The following is a 26,371-nucleotide window of genomic DNA, read 5'->3' as shown; positions in this document are numbered from 1 at the left end:
TTTTTAAAGAAAAAATGCATATATTTTTTTTTTCAAATAACAGACTGATTTTATTCATAAACTTTCCTTGTAATTACATAGAACTGTTGGTTACCGCCTACAGTTGAAAATTGCAGTACTTTTCATTCTTTAAAAACAGCTTTTTTTTATTATAAAAGGATTCCATTTAGTATGTGAAGCCAGTGGAAGCTATCAGAAGGATGAAAAGGGATTCATTCAAATCTAATTTTTAAAAGGGCTCCTTTTTATGAAGCAGACGGGGTTACCATACAACTCTTGAGGAGGAAGTATGTACTGGCAAGTTGAGGCCTTGTCAACCTGGTGGTTGTCATTTAAGTAAGAGCCTTGGTGCTGTTATCCATTCTTATGCTATAATCCAAATAGGCTGCTACATGTAGCCGAACATAATGGGAACAGATAAACGCCCTTCTCTGCACAGGTGAAAAAGCAAATATAGTACATTTTTCCTCTTACAATTGCTTCCAATGGCAGTGCAATTATCAGTAAGAAGGTTAAGGATGCCTTATTATTTTTAAGGTTAGGAAATGTGGATAGCTTCTATCACAAAGATACTTCTTACCTTAATACTTCTAATATATGTTGAGTTCTGACTCTTCTGTATCTCCATTAATAATCCTTGGCTTGGACTCACTCTTGATTACCCTGGGACCACCCTGGGGAGTTAGTGACATAAAGCAGAAAGAAAGTAGACATATGGAGTCCAGACTAAATGGTAACAATTTTTCTCCCTATTGAACACTAGTCCTTAGAGAGAAACAAGCAGCTTGGGCTTCTGGGACTCTTTAGACTTAATTTTGCTTAGAAAATCCATTCTGAATGGGCCAGAATGCCATTTTTAAAAAGAGAAACTGCCACCAAACAAAACACGTTGACAAGTTAGAAATTATTGTACACTGCATTTGTAGAGAACAGAACATACCTTTAACCTGAAAAGCTCGTTATTGGAAAAAAGGTGCTACACCACTCTTCAATTTATTGTATACAGTGCTTGTTGGAACTGATTTCATTTTAACAAGGTTATACAGGATCTGCTGTGCTCTAATAAGCTCCAGTAACAAAATGTGGTTGCATTTTGTTAAACTCCTTCATTAGGATGTGATTAAAAAGGGTACTTTTCTATTTTTTGAATTGGATGACATGATTTAGAGCTCTAACACATTTTAAAACATTGAAAAACTGCATGCAGAATATAAAATTCTTCAGTGTACTACATCTTAATTTTTTAAATAATCATTTGGACTTGAAGACTCTTAGCAGAAATTTCTAAAAACTATCTCACACGTATTAGGAAGGGAGAGGATTTTTTTTTTGCACTCACTAAACATGAATAAGGCTCAATTACTGACTCATGTTATTAAAAATGATACTATTCCCTATTTACTGACATCATTGTCATTATCACCAGTAGGAGCCTTACTTATAAAGCACTAGTCAAATTCAAAGCATAGAGCCAGGTACCTGAAGGAAGCACAGAGGTGTATCATAGATTCTGTTCTCTGTTATCTGTGTATATTCTGCATACTGTTTACTGTATTAATAAGAATTCAAATAATAGAGTGTATTAATAGATTATGTAAATTAGAAAAATAGCATCACACATGTATTTTATTCTCCACTGGGGGAGACAAAGAGGGACATGGAGTTAGTGAGAGGCCCATAACTTTGGTTGTGCCTATAGTGGTGTGCCATGAACACAAACATTATTGTCATGGGGATCTTGATAAGAAAGTGAGGGAAGCACTATATAAACTCAAAAAGCATGATGGGTATTCAGAGAGAAAGGAAATCAGTTTATATTCAGTTGGTCAAGGAAGTCTTCACAGAGCAGGTCCAGATCAGGCAGGAACTTGGGAGTAGCATTTTACTAGGTATATCAAGAAAGGGATAGAGATGGGAAAATACTAGGGGGTTGAATCAGAGTAAACTTGTCCCAAGTTAAAATGATATTTTAAAAACCAAAGATATGTTGCCTTATGAGCCTATAGTTAATTATATATATAGTTAGTGTATATATATGTATATATATATATATATATATACATATATATACATATATATACATATATACATATAGTATATATATATATATACTATATGTATATATGTATATATATGTATATATACTATACGTATATATATATACACATATATACATACATATATGTATATGTATACACACACACACACACACACACACACACATATATATATATATGACAGTAACATAATATGTAACAAGCATGTGTAGAAAGAAGTATCTGCTAAGTGCCTTGAAAGTGCTTTGAAGGAAGATATTAACTGCAGAATTTGGAAATGCTTTACAGATGAGGTCATATTTAAACTAAACTTAAAAGACAAGAAATGTAATGTTAGTGTCATATAACAGGATGTGGCTCTGAGAACATGGCGGCAAACAGACCAGCAAGAGCTGAGTCTAGAATTTTGGGAAAAGACTTGTGTTGGGAGCAGATGTCTCCTTGTGTGCTGGACTTCCACTTTTTTGCTCACCTTAACTGGGCACTATGAAAAATAAAGAAGCCAGACATGAGGGCCCTGAGGAACTTTAGTCCCTGTTGTTCTAGCACAGTGCCTGAAAACAATGGTGGAGACAGTTCGGAATTCTTCATGACAGAATCAAGCAGGTAGATCAGGGGTGACGATGGACTGCTGAATTTGTGGGAACAAAGTTGAGCCATGGTTCCTGGACACGGATTTTAGTTTCCTGACTCAACAAGTTTGTTGTGTGAGCTGAAATTGTGCTTCTGCGAGTGAATAGGTCCTTATAGAAGTATTCCACACTATTTATACTGCATTTATTTGTCACCCAGCATTCACGAACATGAATAACTTTTGCTGCCTACTTAGACTTTGCCTGCACTAATATGCAATTGGACGATGACTAAATTTGGGGTTCAGTGGACATTATTGAAATACTCCTGAAATTTTCTTTTACATGAAAACAGTATATATGTTACAACTGAAATGAGAAGTGTAATTTATTGTAATCCACACTTTATGTGTAGGTAAAACTCTAAGCAAATGTTTTCATTCCTGAAACCTTTACTTTTCTCAGTTTCCTATCAAAAATGCTCACTTTTTTCCTTTAAACAAATCCCTGAATTTTCTATAGTAGATGTCTATCTAGACAAACAAAATCTCATTATTTTTACTTTGTTCACTTCTCAAAATACAATTTTTATCCACTATATATTTTATCAGTTACTCACTCTTCATTCTTTATGCCTTAACCTCTAGAAAATATATAACACAGTTCATTTCTTTTGTAAATTGTAACTTCTGAACTTTTTATTGGTAACCACTTTTTTTCAGGAAAAATTAATATTATTTGATTGAAATACGACCTTCTCCAAGGAAAATAGCAATAAAAAATTTGGCCCCATCTTTTGTATTGTAGAAATCAGAGATGAAATGCGATATAGTTAATTGATTGACTTATTATATAGTTGTCATTTATGAATTTTAATATTCATAAATTATGTCACAAACCATTTTCTCGATTTTTCTAGTGTATAGTTACTTAGTGTCCATGCCCAGACATCGTTTCATCATATGATGTTAACATATAAGGCATATGTTAAGATCTCCTAAAATCAACATCTCGTATTCAGCAAATTACATGTAATATTAATACGGCTGCAGATTATCTTGCTTGAACAGAGTAAATTAATGTCAAATCAGGATGTGGTTATTTTTGTCATGTTTTGTTCATGTATATAATTCTTCTGCATGTAGATTAGTTTATTTTTATTCTTGAGAAAAAATAAATGGATATATCTTAAAAGGGGGAAAAATGACCTGCATTTTCTATCCTGTACTGTGTTTGATTGGACAATTTGTATAACAGTATAATGGTTTTAACAATGTACAGAATTCTAGGGCGCCTGGGTGGCGCAGTCGGTTAAGCGTCCGACTTCAGCCAGGTCATGATCTCGCGGTCCGTGAGTTCGAGCCCCGCGTCAGGCTCTGGGCTGATGGCTCGGAGCCTGGAGCCTGTTTCAGATTCTGTGTCTCCCTCTCTCTCTGCCCCTCCCCTGTTCATGCTCTGTCTCTCTCTGTCCCAAAAATAAATAAAATCTAGACACTTCTAAAATGAAACAAATGATTAGTACTAGTGTTTCTTATTTCATGTTTCCTTATGAAAATGTAGTTCCATTTTCCCTATGAATGTCTAAGTGAAAGACCAAAAGTGAATGAACCGAATCAAATCTCTTAAACAATCGCTAAATGATGCCAAAATGTTGCTACTCAGTTATAGGAGTGAAAAACCAGAGATGAGTGTTTTGACTTAGAAAAGGCAGCTCAGAGTCCTTTTCTAATTTCTGCTTTGACAAGAGTTACAGTCAGGCAGCTAAAATAACTAATCTTGAGATGGAACTGTTGGAGAAATCACTCCATTATACTCATATGGAATAAAATATTCTCTCTGTACCATAACATACATATATATTCACATATATTTAAATTTAGGACAAGGAAGCTCTATCTCAAAGTTCTGTCATCCATTAAGGGGCTATAATAATAGATAACTCCAAAATTTGTCATGCTCTTTTACTACTGATCACAGTAGGATTTGCTTAGTGAACCCTCCTGACCATTCACCCTTTTTCTGAAGGTCTCAAATTAGGTGCAAATGAAGAGAGTTCATAAGGAGACATGGAGGACATGAATCTCTGGGCAGGCTCGCACTGCTTTCAGAGTAGCAGGAGAGGGGAGCGATGATTCCTTTTGTTAGCAAGGAAACATTGAAGGAAGAAGCTGTATGTCGTGGCCTTAGAAATTTATCTTTCGGGAGCACCTGGCTGGCTCAGTTGGTAGAGCATCTGACTCTTGATCTTGGGGTCTGATCAAGTCCCACGATGAGGATAGAGTTTACTTAAAAGAAGTAAAAGGAGGTATTTTTCCTTAGGAGAAGTAATATAATCTTTAGCTTTATATTAACTAGATGACCCTGTAAAAGAAATGGACTTTTCTAGATCTCCTAAAATATGTCATATGCTTATAATGCTATGAAAAAGTTCATTTATTCACCTTCTAAATTGTGCTAGGATCCTAACAACAAAGTAGGCAGAGTTTTTCCCTTCAAGGATTAATTGTCAAGTGTGGAGACTGACATCAATAAAAGCTTAGATAGAAGAGAGAAGTTATCATACATTTATTTTTTATCTTTCTAAGAATACCAACTAATCTTATGTTGTTGAATTTCAGTTGATTCTGATTACTCTCCTGGTGTTGAATATTTAGATTATTACAACGTTTGCTCTTTTACAATAGAATAAGTAATGGGACAAACAAGAATGTGCCATAAGAAGGATAAAGCTAAATGTTTTAAAATATTTCAGAACACATAAGATGAAATAAAGTTAGTAGTGATTAAAAACATGTAACAATGATTGAGAGGGTTTTCTTGTTTGACAGATACCTTTCTTGACCCAACTGTCATTTGGCCAAGGTGCTTTCCATTAAATTGCTTCCAGCAGGTTTGTTTTTAGGTACATAGGCAGTCAAGAAGGAAGGATGAGAGAGGATGATGAGCAGATAAAGAGGAGTCAGTATAAGTCAATAATGCTTTGTAGTATTACCTCATCTGTCTGGACACTTCAAAAGATTCTAAGGTGGTTCTCTTAAAGTAGATTAACAATTGTTAAAACTATTGTTTCCTTAATCCTTGAAATGTTAGCCAAGGAAAAACCCTATATTTCATACATTTTCAGTTATAGGAAATAAAGATATTGTTTGGTTTACACAAAAATGTTCATAGTACCTGAAAATACATGGGTTCTTTCCAAAACAAATCAAGCTGATTTTCGTTGGTATGGAATAAAGGGGGGAAAAAAGTCCAAATAGTGGTTTTTTTGGCCAGACTAAAAAATGGACAAAAACACTAAAACCTATTATTTGTGTTATACTTCTTAAGAATTGAATGATATTAGCTAATTTTGAAAGGCTGCTTTTCAGATCTAATGGAATCTTATTTTAACTTAGTGTCTGATAGCTAATAATCTGATGTTTATCATCTGTGCTAGGTTTGGTAGTAGCAGGTTCTTTACATGAGGTGTTATATAGGACTAACATTATTATATGTATTATATGTACTTGATAACCTTCTAAGGTATTTCCTTTTGCATAAATTAAATGCATATATTTTGGGATCCTAATGAGAAAAGGATTTTACTAGCAGACGAAGAATGTATTATTTTCTTTTTTAGATATGCCTGAAAATTAAAATTATTCATGTTTTTTTCATTTAGAAAATGTCTTTCATTTACCTCCAGCCTGCCACACCATTTAGAAAAGCTTACCATGAAAATAAGAATATTATAAAAATTAGTAAATAAGAAGTATATGTGCACATATACATAATATTTATTCAGATTATAATGTTGTTAAAGTCAGTTCTGTTTTATGATCATGGTAATCTCACAGCAGGCAATGCCCATTTTCTCCAGTGATTAATGTAGCACCATTGAGTTTTTAGAAGGTTGTTTTCTTAATTTGACTGTCTAGGAAGCATTTTCCCTGTTGAAAAACAGGTGTAAACATCAATACCCAAGATAAGAGAGTGAGCTCCTACTGTTTTCTGATGTCTCCAGTGTAGAGAACTCAGAAGGTTAAAGTCTGAGGATTGGGTAAGGCTAATTTATCAGAAGTAAAAAACTAGAAAATTTTTGGTGTGATTCAAAGACTTCAGCTGAGAGAATGACAGGAAGCCTTTTAACGGCAAAATAATCTGTCAAACGCTTTGAATATATAGGGACTGTGTGGCAAACATGTGAAATCAAACCCCAGCACAGTAATTACAGGTAATTTGTGAACTGTTTCTCATTTCCTCACTGTGTAAATTATATGCCTATTCACCTGAGACAAGATTTGACTTTTTGAGAATCTTACTGAGATTCTGTAGCTTAACACTGGCCCTATTGTTTCAGTGTTCCCTATGCTGCTCTTCAAATTTGCAGCCAGTTTTGAGTGAAAGGAGGGAAGATTTTGGTGTAAAGCTCTAAGTTATTCTGTTTACTTTGTTTTCTGTATTTGAGTCTACTGTTAACTTTCGGCAACTTTGATTATGGATCAGGTGTTTAATATTATGGTTCAAGTCTATGTTCAATCACCTCTCCTATGTATGCCAAATAAAATAAATCATAAACCTTTCAGAATATTGGGTTCCATGCTAGTTGACTCAATACCTGTTAAAGACTCCTAGGTACTGCAAAATTGTTAGAAGGCGTTACCAGCTAATCAGGGTAAGAATTGCAAGACTCTAAGCTGTACATTAACATCATTTGTGAGAAAAGGAAAAGCAAAGTAATAATAATAACAATAAGCTTCTTTTTTTGTTTGTTTCTAAAGATCGCTCTCATTTTATTTCCTGCCATTAAGTTTTCCTAAAAGAAAAAAAAATCAAAATTAAAAAAAAAAAAAGAAAACCATTTAACACGCATATACTCATCCATCATTAACATTTCTTTAATCTTATATGGTGGCGTTATTTGTGTTTATTTCTGTTGTGTTTTTTTCTTTGTTTACTTCTTTGACAAAGCATGTCACTTTTTGTTTTACCTAGTTGTATTTTGCTACTGCATGTCACATGTTTTAAATGACTCAGTGAACAAATGAATTCTTGTCATTTTAAATTTCACTCGAAATATTACAAACAATCTGCTCATTCTCAAACACTGCTCCACATTTTTTGCTTTGGGTGGGAGCACGCAAAAGAAGTGAACCAAAAAATGGCAAGAACTGTGTGGTATGGCCAGCTTTGTACCCGATAATCTGTTGAAGCCTGTTAAAGTTAAACCTAAGTAAGATGTATGTATTTATAATTTGAATCATTTGTGTTTCTCTTTTGTTTGCATGATATGATTTTGTTTTATATTTTGTTTTTTTCCACTCACCAGATGTTCCCAACACTTTGCTTCCCACCACTATCATCCCCTCCCTTACCACTGCAACAGTCACAACCACTGTAGCCATAACAACCAGCCCAACCACATCTGCAACAACCAGCAGCGTAAGAGGTACAGTATGCTTCTTTGTTATGGCCTGGAAAGCACATTAAATGAAGCTTTAAAGGGTTTTTTTTTTAAAGGGTAGAAAAATTGAGATCCAATTTTACTTAATTATAAGAACTAATTAAGTCACCTAAATTGCTATCAATTAGGGTTATTGGGATAGAGATAGAATATGAGACAAGGTGTTACATTTTAATTTTTTTAGTGTCACTTATGACTACTATGAAAATATTCCACAATATCGGCTAAAAATATATGGAGCAAACACTGAGCAAAGTTAAATGTGAACATGGGGCACTTTTTTTTTTTGCCTTGCCTTGTAATTGTAAACAAAGAAATAAGATGTTCAAGTTTGCAGAGGTAGCATTTGCTCTTTAAAGACCTGATGTAAATGGCTTATTCCTCTGCCACTAGATTAAAAATACCCACAGTGTTGAATGTGTTTTAAAATTGGCATAATTCATGGGGTCATCATAAACTGTTCACCACGTAGAACTTTTAAGTAAATATTCAACATGTCACCCTAAAGTGATTCTCTGAGTAGATCTATTCCACTAACAGAATGTTCTCAAAACAAATGTTGATAAAGTTGTCTAGGATGATAGGAATTCATATGTGGCTCCATGAGTAATCTCTGGTATTGGTTTATTATTAATAAATGTTTTTGCCTAAAGGAGAGCAAACTTGAAGAAATTGAAGTAATCTTTAAAGGCAAAAAAATAATTACATGATGGTTCAGAAATATAAAAAAGCATTCCTGAGCAGTCATTGAGTGGTTAGTAGGTGATGAAGAAATTAAAAGGAATTGTCTGAGTTCATTATAGAAAAACATGTTTTACACTTAATTTTTGCATAAGCAATGCTCATAGAGAATTTGTCCTATTTAAGTCTGTCTTTTTGTACTTATACATGTTTTATGTCATGTTGCCTACACTAATATGTTTGTTAAGCTTAACAATTTAACTCAAAATCATGGGGACTTTACATTAATATATATGTAATCAAAGTTATACTAAGGACTGGCTTAACATTATTTTCCTCCAATATACTATCTGTTTTTCTTGAGGTTTTATTAATTTTCAATATTAAATTGAGTTTCTGGCTTTGATGTTACGGTTATCATAGTGTTTATTTCGTTTCTGAAAAATTCTTATATTTGATAATTATTTTTTGATAATCATGTTAACTCTATTATATAAGATTGATAACTGAAGTTTGATGATAGTAGCAATAAGAATTTCTCAAAAATTACTATTTATTTTAGTATTACTAGGCAAACTGTTTTTGAGCTAAATCTACAAGTGAGAAGAATTTAAAGATCTTTCTCATATCAATTTATATGAAAATCAAGTAAAAGTAATAAAAATCAAAAAAGGTAAAAAATACTTTGTGATATTATAGGAAATGAAAGATACCTAAATTTTTACTTTGCTTCATTTTATTATTTTTCCAAAGATTTTACAAATAGCAATTTATTTTTTTTTAACGTTTATTTATTTTTGAGACAGAGAGAGACAGAGCATGAACGGGGGAGGGTCAGAGAGAGGGAGACACAGAATCTGAAACAGGCTCCAGGCTCTGAGCCGTCAGCACAGAGCCCGAGGCGGGGCTCCAACTCATGGACTGCGAGATCATGACCTGCGCCGAAGTCGGCTGCCCAACCGACTGAGCCACCCAGGCGCCCCTACAAATAGCAATTTAAATAAAATGTAATTACTGCATGCTAACAAAATCTCTATGATAATATTAAGTTCTGACTGTACAGACAAATCACTTTGATGGAAAAAGACGATGACATAATGACTTAATTTTTTTGAAGACGTTCTTATAGCAAAAAACAAAAAAACATTTCCTGAGGCACCTGGGTGGCTCAGCTGGTTAAGCGTCCAACTCTTGATTTCCGCTCAGGTCATGATCTCATGGTTCCTGAGGTCCAGCCTTATGCTGGTCTCTGCACTGGCAGCCCAAAGCCTGCTTGGGAGTCTCTCTTTCTCTCTCTCTCAATCTCTCTCTCTCCACCCCTCCACCCCTCCCCTGCTTGTGCGCGCTCTCTCTCTCTCTCTCTCTCTCCCTCTCTCCCTCTCCCCCTCTCCCTCCCTCTTTCTCTCTCTCTGTCCTTCCCCTGCTTGTGCTATCTCTCTCTCTCAAAATAAATAAAATAAACATTAAAAAATTCCTAATAGTCAACTATTCCTTCCTCTTCAAAAAAAATTTTTGAGGGCTTGCTATCTATATATGAGGCTATGCCAGGTTGTACAATTATACAAATCAAACATGTTCTATCTAAAATAACTAGCAATTACATAATGCATTCTGCACCCTCCCTAAGTAACAAATGTCTGTACTTATTTAAGGAAAAGTCTTCATGCTCTTTGTGCACATGTATACACGCATCTTAGTATAAAAAAGAGAAAAACGTTTTATTTCAAATGAAGTGTTTAATAACATATTTAATACTCGTTCACATGCATCTTAAGTGGAGTCTTCCCTATTGCATCTTCACCAGCTGTTAAAATGAAATCAATTTTCTACTTTTTAAAGTAAATTCACTTTTTACAGGTTTCCTAAAAGGTTCCGTGCACTTTAAAAGTGATAAAGAATTAACCTTTGCTGCAGAAGAACATGCAAATAAACTAACCTCAAAGAAGACACACGCACGCAAATACACACACACATGCACCCACATGCCATTCCCTGTTATTTTTACCTAAAGGTTGAAAGACAATATTTTTCAAATGGCGCCAAGGTATGTGGAAAGAAAAAATGTATTTTATAAGTTAGGCAATGCATAGTAGTTATTTTGTATAGGAAAGAAAATTGCGGCACTGACATTAAGTCTTAATCTAATGCCTTTTTTTCTCTTCTATGTTCAATAAACCCCTGAGGGTGGGGAAAGTCATTGGGCGCACCTGTATCATTAATGTTCTAGTCCATATTTGAGGGAGTGGAAAACTCAGTATATAAACATTGTTATGAATTTTTTTTATTTTATGTTTTTATCTGTTTAATTTCCATTTCCATTCACTAGAATGTGAAGTTCAGCAAAGCTAGGACCTTAGTTGTCTCACTTAAAAAAATTTTTAATTTATTTGAGTACAGTTGACATACAATGTTATATTTGTTTCAGGTGAACAGCATAGGGATTTGACAAATTTATACATTATGCTGTGTTCACCACAAGTGTAGCTACCATCTGTCATCATACAGTGCTGTCATAATGTCATTGACTGTACTCCTTATCCTGTTACTTTCATTACCATGACTCATTCATTCTGTAACTAGAAGCCTGAATCTCCCACTCCCCTTAACTCCTTTTGCCCACCGCCCCAATCCCTTCCTCTCTGGCAATCATCAGTTTGTTCTTTGTATATAGAGGTCTCATTCCGCGTTTTGTTTGTCTTATTCATTTGTTTCTGTTAGATTGCACATATGAGTGAAATCATATTGTTTTTATCTTTCTCAATCTGACTTGTGTCACTTAGCATAAAACTCTAGGACTATGTTCTTGCAAATGGCACAATCTTGTCCTTTTTTATGGCTAATACTTATGTGTGTATGTAGGTTTGTGTGTGTGTGTGCACCACATCTTTCTCATGACCATCTTCCTTCATGATGCTTCCTTAAGCATTCATTCATCTATCAATGGACATTCAGGTTGCTTCCATTTCCTGGCTATTATAAATAATTCTGCAATAAACGTAAGGGTGCATATTTCTTTTTGAATTAGTGTTTTCATTTTATTTGGGCGAATATTCACTAGTGGAATTATTGGATCATATGGTATTGCTATTTTTAAATTTTTGAGGAAACCCCATACTGTTTTTCACATTGTTGTGAATTTTGTACACAAGTGTTTTTTAAGTTGAATGATATTCCTTTATTTGTATATTACCTATTAAATTAGAGCTTTCAGATGCAATTACATTTTCAATTTAATTCACTTATTCATAAATTAATAAAAGATGTTTCAAAAGGATCATAATAATAATCTAAGGAAATCTGAGAACTGAAGAGAACTCAATATTGTCATCTTACAGTTTTTTTAAGTTTATTTGTTTCATCCCTTTCATTCAGTAATCTAAAGTAACTGTATTTGATTTTATGAGGTTTAAATGTTATTTCTTCAAATTTCATAAACTATATTTACCCACCTATGTATATATTTAATAAATGACTGTAAATAAATCACCATTCATTTCTTTATCTGCCCTCTTTCACCACTACTAAGTTTTCCAGTCTGAGATATGATAAACATAACTATAGAGAACAAACTGAGGAAGGTGGGCAGCTGATGGGCTAGATGGGTGATGGGTATTAAGGAGGGTACTTATTGTGAGGAGCACTGGGTATTACATGTAATGAATCACTAAATTGTTCTCCTGAAACCAGTATTAGACTGGTTTGTTGACTAACTACAATTATATGTTGACTAACTACAATTTAAATGAAAATTTGAAAAAAACTACATTTAAAGAATTACACCTGTGGCTATATTAGAAATCAGGGTGAAATAGAACAAAACAAACTCCTCAAATCCCTCAATTTCACATCTCTTCAATTTGTATGTGAAATGCATCCCCCTAAGGAGGAATAGGAACTTCAACCATATGGAATAAAAGCTGGCCATTAGCACTGTCTTGTCGCAAATAAAGGTGTTAAGACATAGAGAAGCCAGCAAACTTCAGCTGTCATGGGAAAGAGAAAATAAGTGTGCCCTAGGGGCATCTTTGGGTGTGAATTTTAGTTCTTTTGTTTACAAAGTCTTTGGTCTTGCACCATGAACCACATTGGGCCTCAGCATTTTTATCAGAAAATGAGAAACACTTAATAGAAGCATTTAATTCCCAGGTGCCTTGCAGATTGGATAGTATCTAGAGTTCTGAAAACATAATCAACAATCAATGTATGATAGGATTATTTCTCACTTCTCTTTAGTAAAACAAATGTGTTTACTTGTAGTTGTATGATGCAATTACTGAAATTTTATATATATATAAATATATAATAGTGGTTTGCAATGGTTTTTGGTGGTAGTGTACTGATTACTTTTAAGCCTATTTTTTATTGATTATATAAAAAAGATAGATAACATGTTACTAGAGCATATAGAATTTATTTACAAATATAACAATAATTTATAAACTTTCCATGAAGTTTATAGTATTCTTGATTTGTAGCATATATCTAAAATCTGAACATTTTATAGATCTTTTAAAATGTTTTCATTGCAAGAGACTATGGCTATAAGACATTTTAATTTCTGCTTTTGGAAATGACAGGGTTTTTTAAAAGTCTAGTGGCCTGATTAATCCTATCACTCAATTCAGATGGCATATTTATACTCTCTTATAAATGTTTCCTGTTTTTTGGTTTTGTTTTGTTTTTGTTTTTTTTTTTTGGATCACTGTGATAAATATTAATGAGTTAAATACGATCATTTATAAAATGGTTCCAAATGACCTGATGTGATTTCTAGTATTAATATTATTTTAGCATGGTGTTTTTAATTTGAAAACATCTTTCATTTCGATCATATCACACAGTTTTAGTTTCATAATAATTATATCATAATCTTGGAATCTTTAGCAGCACCCTCATTTTACAGATAACAATATTGAAGTATTGAAAATTCTAAAACCATATATGAGACAATGACATATATCAGTGGTTATGTCTATTCGCATGATTTTTAAAAATAGAATTCACCAATCAATGTTTTATACTTATCAAGACAGAAAAACTTCTAAACTCCTAATTGCAGTTTCTGACTGAGCAAAACTGTAAATGCCTTTGAAGTATAAATATGAGATGATAGGTGCACCTGGGTGGGTCAGTCGGTTAAGCGTCCGACTTTGGTTCAGGTCATGATCTCATGGTTCGTGAGTTTGAACCCCGTGTGGGGCTCTGTGCTGACAGCTCAGAGCCTGGAGCCTGCTTGGGATTCTGTGTCTCCCTCTCTCTCTCTCTATCCCTCCTCTGCTTGTGCTCTCTCTCTCAAAAATAAATAAACATTTTAAAAAATGCTTTAAAATGAGATGATATAAAGAGAAGGTATAAAGTATCTGATATACTTCCTGTTCTATGACTAAGAGTCTGTTCAAATATTTCATGCATTTCAATACACTAAATAGGGAAACATAATTCCTAAACTTGATGATGAGATTGTTTATATAGTTTATCTATGTAAACATCTAAATGAATTCTTAATTCAAATATAGATTTGGTTTTACATTAGGCTTTGAGATGGTAAAATGATTTTATAGTAATAAAATTACATCATTTGTCAAGTAATTCTTTTTTTTAATGTTTACTTATTTTTAGAGAGAGCAAGGGAACACAGGAAGGGCTGAGAAAGAGGAAGAGAGGGAATCCTAGGCAGGCTCTGGACCGTCAGCACAGAGCCCAAGGCAGGACTCAATCTCATGAACAGTGAGATCATGACTTGAGCCGAATTCAAGAGTCTGAGGGTTAACCAAATGAGCGACCCAGGCACCCCATTTGTCTAGTAATTCTTAAACAATTTATTTATATAATGAGTCTACTTGCAATGAAACCTTATTTAAGCATAGCATTGCAAAACAAAAACAAAGGATATCTTTTAAAAATTTAAGAAATTGATCATTATCAAACTGACTACAACTAGAGTAATAATGACCAAACTCACAAAATTTAAAGATGGATACCATTGTGTTGATCCCAACCTATTGACAATACTTTCAGCTAGGAATGCCTGAGGCACTGTTCTGGGTAGACCCCTCATATTTCTAGGAGCCCCCAGACATTTCCTCCACCAGGGCCAATGTTGTGGCTGGACTAGCTCTAGTGGTTCTTATGATCTCTGGATACATTTTAGCAAGAAACTATCTGAAACTTTGAGTGACAAAATTTATCACTCACAGTTCCTGGAAGGCCATAGAGTGAGGCAATGGTCAGAAAGAGAGAGAGTGTACATGGACTTGGGGCTCTGCCTTTATTAGCATGTCTAAGGGTTTGGAGTTTCACCAACTGGCAAATTTAAAGAATAAGAACAGAAAGGAGGGCATAGGAAGGAAGAAGTGGGGTTACTCAAAACAGTCAGTTTTCTAGGTTATTCATGACTTTCTGAAAGAGGAAGCTTCACAGGTAGGGCAGCCTTATACCTTATCTGATTGTTTTGCCAGCAGTGGTATCCTACTGTATCCTACTGTATTGCAGCTGTATTCTACTGCATTCTACTGCTGGTAGTGTGTCTATTCAAGGTGAATGTCTTCTGAAATGGATACTTTGACAATCAGGCTCTTCCACTGCAAGTTCTCAATTCTTCACAATTAAGTGACACGTTAATTTTGTTACTTATGTTTAAAAATGTAATATTAAGTGAAATATTTTAAATCATCCATGTAGAATAGAATGAATTTTAGCATATACCATAACTCTTTAGCCCTACGTTGCCATTGCATTTTTATTTTGTTTTTATTTTTTTAAATGTGTTTAGTTATTTTTGAGAGAGAGAGAGAGCACGAGTGGAGCAGGAGTGGGACAGAGAGTGGGGAACAGAAGATCCAAAGTAGGCTCTGCGCTGACAGCAGGGAACCCGATTCAAGGATCAAACTCACAAACCGTGAGATCATGACCTGAGCCAAAGAAGTCAGATGTTTAACCGACTGAGCCACCCAGGCGCCCCTCCATTGCATTTTTAAATCATGTGAATGACAGGGGCGCCTGGGTGGCTCAGTCTGTTAAGTGTCCGACCTTGGCTCAGGTCATGATCTGAAAGTGGTGAGTTTGAGCCCCATCTCGGGTTCTGTGCTGACAGCTCAGAGCCTGGAGCCTGCTTCAGATTCTGTGTCCCCCTCTCTCTCTGCCCCTCCCCTGCTTGCACTCTGTCTCTCTCTTCCTCTCTCAAAATAAATAAACATTAAAAATAAATAAATAAATCATATGAATGACATAAAACTTAATTATTTAAATGTAAATTAGGTTAGGGACTTGTTTGACCATTAAGTATAATCCTAAATTATTTCTGTTTTAAAAATCTTAATAAATACTTTATTCTTTAAAGATTTATTGAAGTAAATCTATGTGACTTGTAAAAAACCTTCATTAACACAAAGTTAAACTAGAACAAAAAAAATTTGTTAAACTACTTGGTGACAGCATAGAGAAATTGAGACAAATTTTGAAATTCTATACATATTTCATATAGTCATTTTTAATGAACTACAGTTACCTAAAGTGTTGATTATGAGATAGTATTTGATATGCAGATTTCTTTACTTCAATTATCATTTCCTTTCTCTGGCTTCAAAATATAAGAAACTAAAGTAAAATTAACACAAAATGCATACATGTGTACTTTAAACCACTGTCTGAAGCATCTATTTAATTAAATCAGCTTTAAAAGCAATAATGATCTGACCTATGCTTCTAGTCTCTATTTTCTTTACATCAAAAGAAATTCTAGTCTATCTTTATTTTATTTTTATTTAGTTTTATTGTGCCACCTCCTTCCCTTTTTGGTATAGATACTTTAAAAATTGACTACAAAATTATACACATTTAACAGAATAAAAAAAAAAAGCCAGCACTGAGAAGAATAAATGAAGTCATTATAGCTCTGAGTTAGTCACTATAAATGCACTCAAATAGAGCATTTGCAATGGTAAAATATATCATCTTGACACAGTTAAATCCCAAAGTGTGCAAATCAAGAAGTTGTTTATGAGCTTGTATTATGAGTGTTTAGCTATTAAAAATGTTTCTGGTTTTATTGGTGGTAATAAAACATAATTTGCATGGTGTTGTGAGCTTTTAAAAATTAAGTGTCAATATGTTGGGTTTTTTTCACTCGACAAAAATTAAGTAATAATTCAGTCTCCAGATGGTCCATATAGAGAGACCTGCTTATCTCTAAAAAGACAGGTTTCCACATTTAAGCTCTAAGTGTAGCTAAACTTCCATTAGTCTTTTTAGAAACAACACTTATTATATGAAGTTGACTCACCTTTAAAATGAAACATATGAAACATAGCTTATAATGAAAATAGAGTACTAAAAATGCTTCTACTTGGAAAGAGCAAGCAACATGCATGGCCCATAGTTGAGAACACTTTCAACCTGGATACAAATATTGTGTTGTTGGTGCTGAAGGGAGTGTCCACAGGCTGGACCTGGGAGGGAACATGGACTGGGGGTCCTAGTCTCTCAGTCAGCTATGGACCCACACATTTGAACAATGGCAATGTTTCAGTTTAAATTAAATTGCAAGATAGCATAGAAGGCTAAAGTCTTTTTTTGTTTTTTTTGTTTTGTTTTTTGTTTTTTGTTTGTTTTGTATTCTAGTAGATCTTATTTGGAATAAGAATACACATCGCTTGTTATATACAACCATTTCTAAAACTAAACAAAGCATTTGACTCCAAACTTGTGAAGTTGAACTCTGGCCAAGTTTGAAAATCTTTAAATATTTACCTCTTTCTTTATAGCATTTGGGAAATAGTTGAGGAAAACTGGTGTTCTTATTTTCTTTCCAATACGACCTATTAAGGGAAGCAGCACACTTATGCTCTCTTCTATTTTCTAAGGGCACTCTTGTGGCTTGTGCAATTTAAAACATCAAACATTTTTAAGAGTTTCATTTTAAGCTTGTTTATTTCTTTGGCTTAGATCAATTTAAAAAGAAATCTTTGTTCCATTAGTTTACATTTCTTCTAAGTAAACAGTTTTACTAATACTGTTTTTACTTCTATAAATGTAGGAGTGTCTTAATTGATTTTATGGTAATAATCCTAGATTTTATATAATCTAATAATATATACATTTCCTGCAAAACAATCTCTAAGAAAGAAAATAAAATGCTCCCTAGTAGACTATGTGCCATTTTCCTTGGATTCATTTTTATATAATATGCATATGCATACAAACATTAAATTAAAATTTTTCCATATTTATGATATTCCAGAAAGCACAGCACTTATAAAATATCAACACCTACTTAGTCTCTTATGATTAGGATGATAATCTGTTTTACGTTTTAAAAGCTTAGCCTACCTATGTGAATAAATGCTTTTCCGAACATCTCTAAAATTATTTTAAAAATCATTAATAAACTAAACTGGTTGTATCTTTCTTCCTAACCAACGAATTAAATTTATGAGCTGTGCCTTTGAAGCCGAAGAGATTACTGGCATTGCCCTTGCTTCTTTGACAGTCCACATGAAACACACTTAATAACCTCCTGTGTTAGCTTGGTGAAACACTGAATTGATACTAATTATACCAACTTTGGGATAGAAGGTGACCTTGACTTCGGCTGGAACTTTCTGCCAGGACAATAAATAAGAGCAAATGCCACAAAGCATGACTTCTGAGAAGGGTCTAATACAATCTATTAATTCTGGGGAGTTCGTGGAATTACAATAAGTGCTTGCATAATTATAATATTTTAAAACATCTCTTGCTTCAATAATATGGCCGTTTTTTTTCATTTCTCTAGATTTCAAATAATCTCCCGTTAGCTTTCTGTACTCATTTAAATTAGCGGTGGCCAGAAAATTAAACACTACTTGATGCACAGTGTGTATAAGGTGATTGCAAGGCAAAGAGACAGATTTTTACTGAATGGCTTCTCAAATCCATATATAATGTTTATACAATTTTAGTAGCAGAACTGCTTTATGCTAAAGCTGTGATAACACTGACTCTTCAGTGAAGACATGTCTATAAAATGATTTTAAAAAATGACTAAGAAGAAAGTAATTGTCCCAGTAGATACACAGGTTGAAAGTATTGTAAGAAAATCTGTCAAGGCCAATGATGTATATCAATTTCACAGTTAAAAAATTGAGTTCAGTAGTTTTTTTAAATTTTTTTTAACGTTTATTTATTTTGAGACAGAGAGAGACAGAGCATGAACAGGGGAGGGTCAGAGAGAGGGAGACACAAAATCTGAAATAGGCTCCAGGCTCTGAGCTGTCAGCACAGAGCCCAATGCGGGGCTTGAACTCACTTACCGTGAGATCATGACCTGAGCCGAAGTCAGCCGCTTAACCGACTGAGTCACCCAGGCACCCCTAGTTCAGTAGTTTTAAAAAGAGCCAGTAAAGTTACTACTAATACTATAAACAGGTTGGTAAGACCAGAAACTAAACTTTGTTTACCAATATTGTTTAAAGAATACATGAGTGTAAGGGGAATTCTGTTCAAAGTGTTCGGTATAAGTGGAAATACTAATTTAAGTCTAGTTATTCTTCATTTCAGAAAAAAGAGATGAACTCAGAATTCCCAGGGTTATTTCGTGTAACTCATCAGTAAGCAAAGAATGCTGATCAATGAGTATTTAAATAGAGACAGAGAAAGCGACTTTAAACTAACGTGAGGAACTGCAGTAGGTTCATTGAGACACGTTATTTTTTCCAAAGTGAACCAAGTTTGATGTCTAAGAACTAGATCCCATAATAAAAAGCATGAAGCTCTTCTAGAGTAGTCTGTGTTAAACTGGGTAAGTTACAATGGTCTTAACACGATTATTTTTCTTCTTCCTTGAAGTTCTGTTCTTTAAATATTGATTATAGACTGTTTTTTTTTTTTTTGGTTACCCCCCCCCGCCGCCTAGTATAGATAGTATATTACTCAGGATATCAGCAGCAATTGGCAGCAGTCTCAAAACAAGGTAGGTAAAGAGCTTTTAATGAGGAGACTTCCACAGAAGTATGGACAGCATTTGGGAAATAACTATGAGAACTTTAAGCAGCAAGGTGCTATTATCAGCACTGGACCTTTAGAGCCAAAGAAAGTAAACAGGGTTATCCTCATTAGAGAAGACCTGGGACAGAAAAGGGGCAGCTTGAAAGAGCAGTAGAGAAGGACACAGCCAGTATCCACACCTCGGCCAGGTGGAGACATTGGGAGAGAAGGGATCAATATTAGGCCTCTTTCTTCTCCTGCCTTCCAATATCTTTCCATTGATCAAATTCCACTGAAAATCAGAGGTCAAGGAATCTGGTGGAGTAGTGCAGAGAAGTCAGCATCCCAGAGCACAGAGCAAGGCAAAAAAAAAAAAGGTCAGAGGATAGATTTGTGAACCAAAAGGAAAATGAACAGCAGAGATGTATGGATGTAGAATGTCATCTAACTTGTTTAGAATATGTCATAGAATTTGTTCACTCATGGTGACAGATGTCAGATTTTATTTTAGTTTTGGATTTTTCTCATAAATGTGCATATCACAAGTCTATAATAGAAAACTAGTTACGAAGCTAGTAATGGTGGTAAAATAGCAGCCCTCCTAATTTATTTTAATATATAATCTCCCTTTCCAGGCTACCGTCAGGAAGAGACAAACACTCTCAATGGCAGAGGGCATATAATGAAGTTTGGTAGGGATGGCATTATTGTGAGATACAAAGACATCTAAAAAGATATCCATTCATATTTAAATAACTTACTTTCCAAGAGGAAACCATTTTGAATCTCGCTGTGAGGAGTACCCATTTAATCCATTGAGTAGTGAGAGATTCCTTATTTGAAATATTCTCAAATCTGCTTGTAGAGATGCAAACTATTTTCTTTGAATTAAGTGCTTTCAAAAACTTGGTTACAGGGGGAAAAAAGCTCTAAAAATGAGTTAGCTGTAAGTTAATAATACACTGATACAGATATGTATTATTAACTTTCTATTAAAAAATTTTAGTGTCACATAGACAAATAATTTTCGGTCCTGAGATAATAGCTTTTCAGAAGAGAAAATCACTTTCTTGAGAGAAAAGATTTTAGAAGCAGCAATCACAGTCTTTAATATATTACATGATATTTCTGCCTTTGATGTTTTTAAAGTATGTGTACTTTATTAATTTCAGTTAAGTTGGAAGAGAGGAAACATGTAAAGTAAAAACAATTCAGCTTTTCACTATGAAGTTAACTGTCTATAGTACAGCTTGGGTCCCCTGGCATTTTACCACTGGCAGGCCAGAAAGTTTTGTTGAGAGTGGGATATCAGAATAGTTTTTAAAGAACTGAGAATAATAGCCTAATTTTTCTGGTGTTTCTAGGTATCTTATCCCCTAGTTCTGAGATTTAGCTGGAAATTGAGCTCTGCATCTCAAAATGCTATTTTGAGGAACTGAAAACAAATTCTCAATACTTTTCTCTAAAACCAACCAGGTTAAATCCAGATATATTCCACCTTAAGTAAAAAGAAAAAAAAAGAATATGCAAATTAGAAGGAAGTTCTAAGGGTTCCTTTCACTACTTCATATTTCTAACTTCTCTATTCAATAACTGGCAAGATAGCAATGTAGGATGTTTCCATCATGTATAATGTGAAAATTTTAAGTAACTTTTAAAATGTGACGGTGCTTCACTAAAACGTAAAGTGCACAACACGTCCAAATGTATAGTTATGTTTCACTGGGTTAATGACAAATACCATATATAGATTCAGCATGAGACAATGAAATTAATTGCTGGGCGCAGGATATTCTGGTATCATCCTGATTTGGCCTCTTGACATGTGATCTTAGGCAGGGCAATTCATCTCTCTTTACCCACAGGACTATGTGAATTCCAACATGTTTCTCTGTTCTTGAACTCTATGAAATACGATCTACATATCTGAGTCTTTCACCAGGATTTCAGAGATTAGTAGAGTTTGCAGTGTTTTTCAATCAGAACTTGTGGATAAAATCTCTTGGCATTTGAAAGGATTTAAATAGTTTCTTTAACATGATTCTATACTTCCAAACTTCATTTATGTCTGAATGTTCTGAAAAGCTAGAAGAATTAAATTAATTATTTAAAAGAATTAAAATGAATTTTATACTCTGACTACACTATTTAGCCTCTGGCTCACTGTTTTCTAGCCGCATGCCCACTGGTTTTTCCATCACTTCCATTTACACACTCATTTCAGTGTTTTTTTCTTCTTACAAACCTTTATATACCTAAACATTATTTACTCTATCTGTAAAATTTCTAACCTCACATTATGGTAGTAAAATAAATCTTCAGTTCTAGCTGTGATGTACATAAAACTAATGTGTATGACCTATTTTCACAGTTCTGTAACTGAGTCCAAAGTCTCTGTTAATCAAACACTTTGTAGCCCAAGTTCACAGCTTACACAGACTTTCTGATACTGTTTTCTATTGGGATTTGAGACTGATCATTTGGATTGTATTAAAATGGTTATAGGACAATACAATGGTGGAGAGCATGGCTTCTGCGGGACTCATATTATCTGGGCTCTTTTTTTCACTTTGCCACACTTAAGTTTTGCGACCTTCCTTACAGTATCTATGCCTCATTTCCCTGATCTAAAAAAATTCAGAAAATAATAATAGTATCAAAACCTTATAATGTCATATTTGAAACTATATCTATGCATTTCACTTAAAAAAAAAAGTCCTTGCTTACAATAACTACTCATTAAGTGTTAGGTTTTATAATGATTACTAACAATTTTCATAAAATGAGCCATCTAAACAGTGTAGGATGGGGTGCCTGGGTGGCTCAGCTGGTTAAGCGTCTAACTTCAGCCCAGGTCATGATCTCTGCCGGGCTCTGTGCTGACAGCTCACAGCCTGGAACCTTCTTCGAATTCTGTGTCTCCCTCTCTCTCTGCCCTGCTTGTGCTCTGTCTCTCACTCTCAAAAATAAACATAAACAAATTTTTCAAAAAAAATAATAAACAATATAGGATAAAATTTACTGTTCTTTTTTATCAATGAGATTAATTACTAATTGCTAGGTAAAGATTACAATGTATGGTAAATAGACCATCCATTAAAATCATGTAAGTTTTCTTCAAAATCTAGAACTTAAGGATTTGTTTCTATCATGTGACTTAAAGGGAGTAGGATAAAGCAGTCTCATTCCATTTTCTAATTATCCAATTAGATCAATTATCAGGTAAGTTAGAAATATATTTTTTTAAAAAATGTAATCTATTTTGTAACCAATTTTCTTTACCAAATATTAACAGACATTTAAAATGGTCTTGGGGCCCCTGGGTGGCTCAGTTGGTTAAGCATGCAATTTCAGTTCAGGTCATTATCTCACAGTTTGTGAGTTCAAGCCCTGCATCCGGTTCTGTGCTGACAGCTCAGAGCCTGGAGCCTGCTTCCATTTCTGTGTCTCTGGCTCTCTCTGCCCCTCCCCTGTTCACACTGTGTCTCTCTCTCTCTCAAAAATAAATAAACACTAAAATCAATTTAAAAAATAAAAAATAAAAAGTAAAAAAATAAAATGGTCTCAGTAGCAGAAATATCTAGTTTGGATACCAGGTACGTGACATGCAAGCTATACTTGAAGGTCCTATACTTTCTCCATCTCTAAAATGATTATATTAATTTACTTATAAAGGCATTCTAAACATCAAAACAAGTATTGAAATTTTCTGCTATTGTCATAACATGGGTGATCTTCTAAATATGGGGAAGCTATTATTAGAAAATACATTGAAGGTATATCATTAATCATTTAAAAAATTGGGGCTTATTAATAACCATTTTTAGCATACTTTAATTAGTGAGATTTAATATTCATCTTCAATATATTGACCTAACTTACTCAGTTTAAAACTACCTGTTACTAAATTCAGTTGATTAAACTAGATTTAAACCTCTACAATAAAGAACTCTGTGCAATGTTTGGGAAATTACCCAAACATATTCAAGATTTGGCAGACTTATTTCTAATTGATTAGATACATTTCAAAATCTTTAGCTTCTTGATAATTTAATTTTTTTTCTATATGCCTTATTTTAAACAAGTTCATCACAAATAAATTAGTTGAAAAATGTTGAGCAAACTGAAAGAAAAGATTTATTTCTTATCCCATACTCTTAGATACATTTTATTTTAAATGTGTAACATATATTGTATATAAATATATAGTGTAATATTTATACAAAAAGTTTTGATGTGAAATCGTATTTTGCATTTTCTTTATTACTTTTGTATCATGATTATCTTACTGTGTCATTGATTATAATTCCACATGATGTTTTCCTGAGTTTAAATGACCTTCAAATATGAAAGGACTAATATAAAGGAATCATTTTATTTCTCTAAGTTTACAAGAATTATAATTATAATAATAATATTTTGCATTTATTCAGCATCAGTTTAACTATAGTGGTACATTAAAACATAGGGAAGTCTATTATTCCAAGTGTATATTACAAATATAAACAGACAATAACTGTTGTAATTTTTTTAAAGGCCAAGATAATTAAGATATCTAATAATCATTGTGGTAAAATAGAGTTTCACCTATTTCCTCAGTGAAGTTATCTATTCAAAACTTGATATTTTATAAGATCTAAGTATCTCTGTAATTCACTCCTCAAAATGTGAAAAACATCTATTTTGAAAAGTTATTTTTTAAGTCATGATAATGATGATTTAAAGATAAAATGAGAAGTCTGCATTGTTATAATGATGACAAATGGTATAAACGATCTTCTACCCAGTATTAAATCATTCAACTTGAAACTTTATTCTTGCTCTAGTGACACTCAAGATAACATAATAATATATTTATCTTGTGCTATGTTTATTAACCACAATATCCCTGAATGATTTTTACATTTATTTAAAATTTAAAAATTGTAGTAGAATCATAGAATCATAGAAGTGACCTTCAGAGCAATGCCCAGATTACCTACCTCACCCCACCCCCATTTTCTGGATAAGGAAATTGAATCCCAGAGAAAAGAAGACCATACACCATTTGATGCTATAACTAAGCCTAAAACCACAATCTTTTGAATTGCATTTCCCAGCAGTAACCCATGATAGGTTTTATTTTCCTATAGACAGAGACATTGGTTGACAATTTCTAATATAAACCTCGTTCAAATTTCATGATTTAGGAGGTGGAAGATTTTTATGTAATAAAGTATTATGTGACTTTATTCCATTAAAATATCTTAATATGTAAACATATAAATTTTTTAAACTCTTAAAGCTTAAGAATTTATATGTTTTCAAATGATGCCACTAAAATCATTGATTATTAAATCTGGAAGGGCTTTTCAAGGTCAAAATTTCCACCTCATTTTACTGATGATCACATAGCTAGTTTCAAAATTAGAACTAAAATTTCAAAAGTACATAATTCTATTTACTTCACTGTGTGTTTTCCCCAAACAGCTAATTTGTAGACTTTCTTTGTTTCTTTCCAAACAGTTAAATTAACAACGGCTAATTTAAAAAGCCAAATCAAGAAAAACAATATGTAAACTAAATATTTTTGTTGAAATACCTATAAATGTGCAGGTGTTTTTCTGATATTCTTTTAAGAATATGTAGATAAAGGACTCAATCTGGTTAAAACTTTTTCTTCTGAAATATTCTGGGAAACTTTGTAATTCTTCTTCATAAAATTTAGCAAATATATTTTATACATTATTTTCTATACATCCCCACCCCAGGCTGATGGGAAGCTCATTATTTAAATCTGAAGAACAGTTATTGAGATTAGTTATTTTACTGGCTTTTTCTAAACATCTAGTTTTAGCAAATCATTAAATGAATCTTAAAACAAGATAAGAATTTCTAATTTTAATACCTCTGAAAACTCCTGTCCTACCCTGTCCTAGCCATGCATGACTTATCTTATTATCAGAAGTGCTAAGTGATACATTGGTCACTGTAGAGCTTATAATTGCTTTGTCTTCCTTCCATAAATGACTTCTCTAGGATCTATCCAAGGTCAAGGCTGTCACTTTCTTTTTTCTGTGCAGTTTGGCTTTACTATGAAAGTATTTTGTTTAAATTATACCTCAAAGTTTAGGTGTTCAAAAACTAAAGGCAATCACTTTGAGAATTTGATCTAGGAGACACAAAGAAGATAAAGCAACATAATTACTTGAGTAACGAATTTATTTAAGTTTCCAAAATGAACTCTCAGTGAAAACTCATTTTATTATTTGCATAACTGTACTTAATTTTTTAATTAGAATCAACTTTAACAATATCTCCTTGATTATTTATCCATAATCTATAAACTAGGGGTTATAATTATGAATTTGGGAGCTGCTTGGAAAGTATAAAATACTACAAATATATGTTTCTCATCGCGGTTCTATTTTTTTCAAACCTTTTCTAAAACTGATTTTTTTGTTGGAAAATTAAAAATATCAACATTATAAAACAAATCCCAATTAAAAATAATAATTGCTTTTTTAAAAAATGGGCTTTTTAAAAAATACAGTAGATTGACTTTTTACCCACCACCATTTGAATAGTATCAGAAGTCATTTGTGTAGTTGTGCGGTTATGATGGAATAATGTAAAATGGAGGGAAGGTGAAGTTTTCACATTCCTTAAACGATTCA

At 33.3% G+C, this 26,371-nt stretch overlaps 1 protein-coding gene across 2 annotated transcripts in view; it reads left to right on the top strand.

Moving 5' to 3' along the window:
• CADM2 (cell adhesion molecule 2) overlaps positions 1-26,371 on the top strand; it is a 335,754-nt gene that overhangs the window by 241,349 nt on the left and 68,034 nt on the right. The window contains exon 8 of one of the 2 annotated variants that reach the window (XM_058731711.1): positions 7,938-8,057. The exons of the other annotated variant lie outside the window; for it this stretch is intronic. Within the exon in view, the coding sequence (XP_058587694.1) occupies positions 7,938-8,057 (120 nt within the window). The remainder of the gene's footprint in view (positions 1-7,937; positions 8,058-26,371) is intronic. 2 annotated transcript variants of the gene reach the window in all.

Source organism: Neofelis nebulosa, chromosome 5 (assembly GCF_028018385.1).
Source record: "Neofelis nebulosa isolate mNeoNeb1 chromosome 5, mNeoNeb1.pri, whole genome shotgun sequence".
Lineage (NCBI taxonomy): Eukaryota > Metazoa > Chordata > Mammalia > Carnivora > Felidae > Neofelis > Neofelis nebulosa.
Note: the sequence above shows the minus strand (reverse complement) of the source record. Positions and strands in the feature narration are given on the sequence as shown.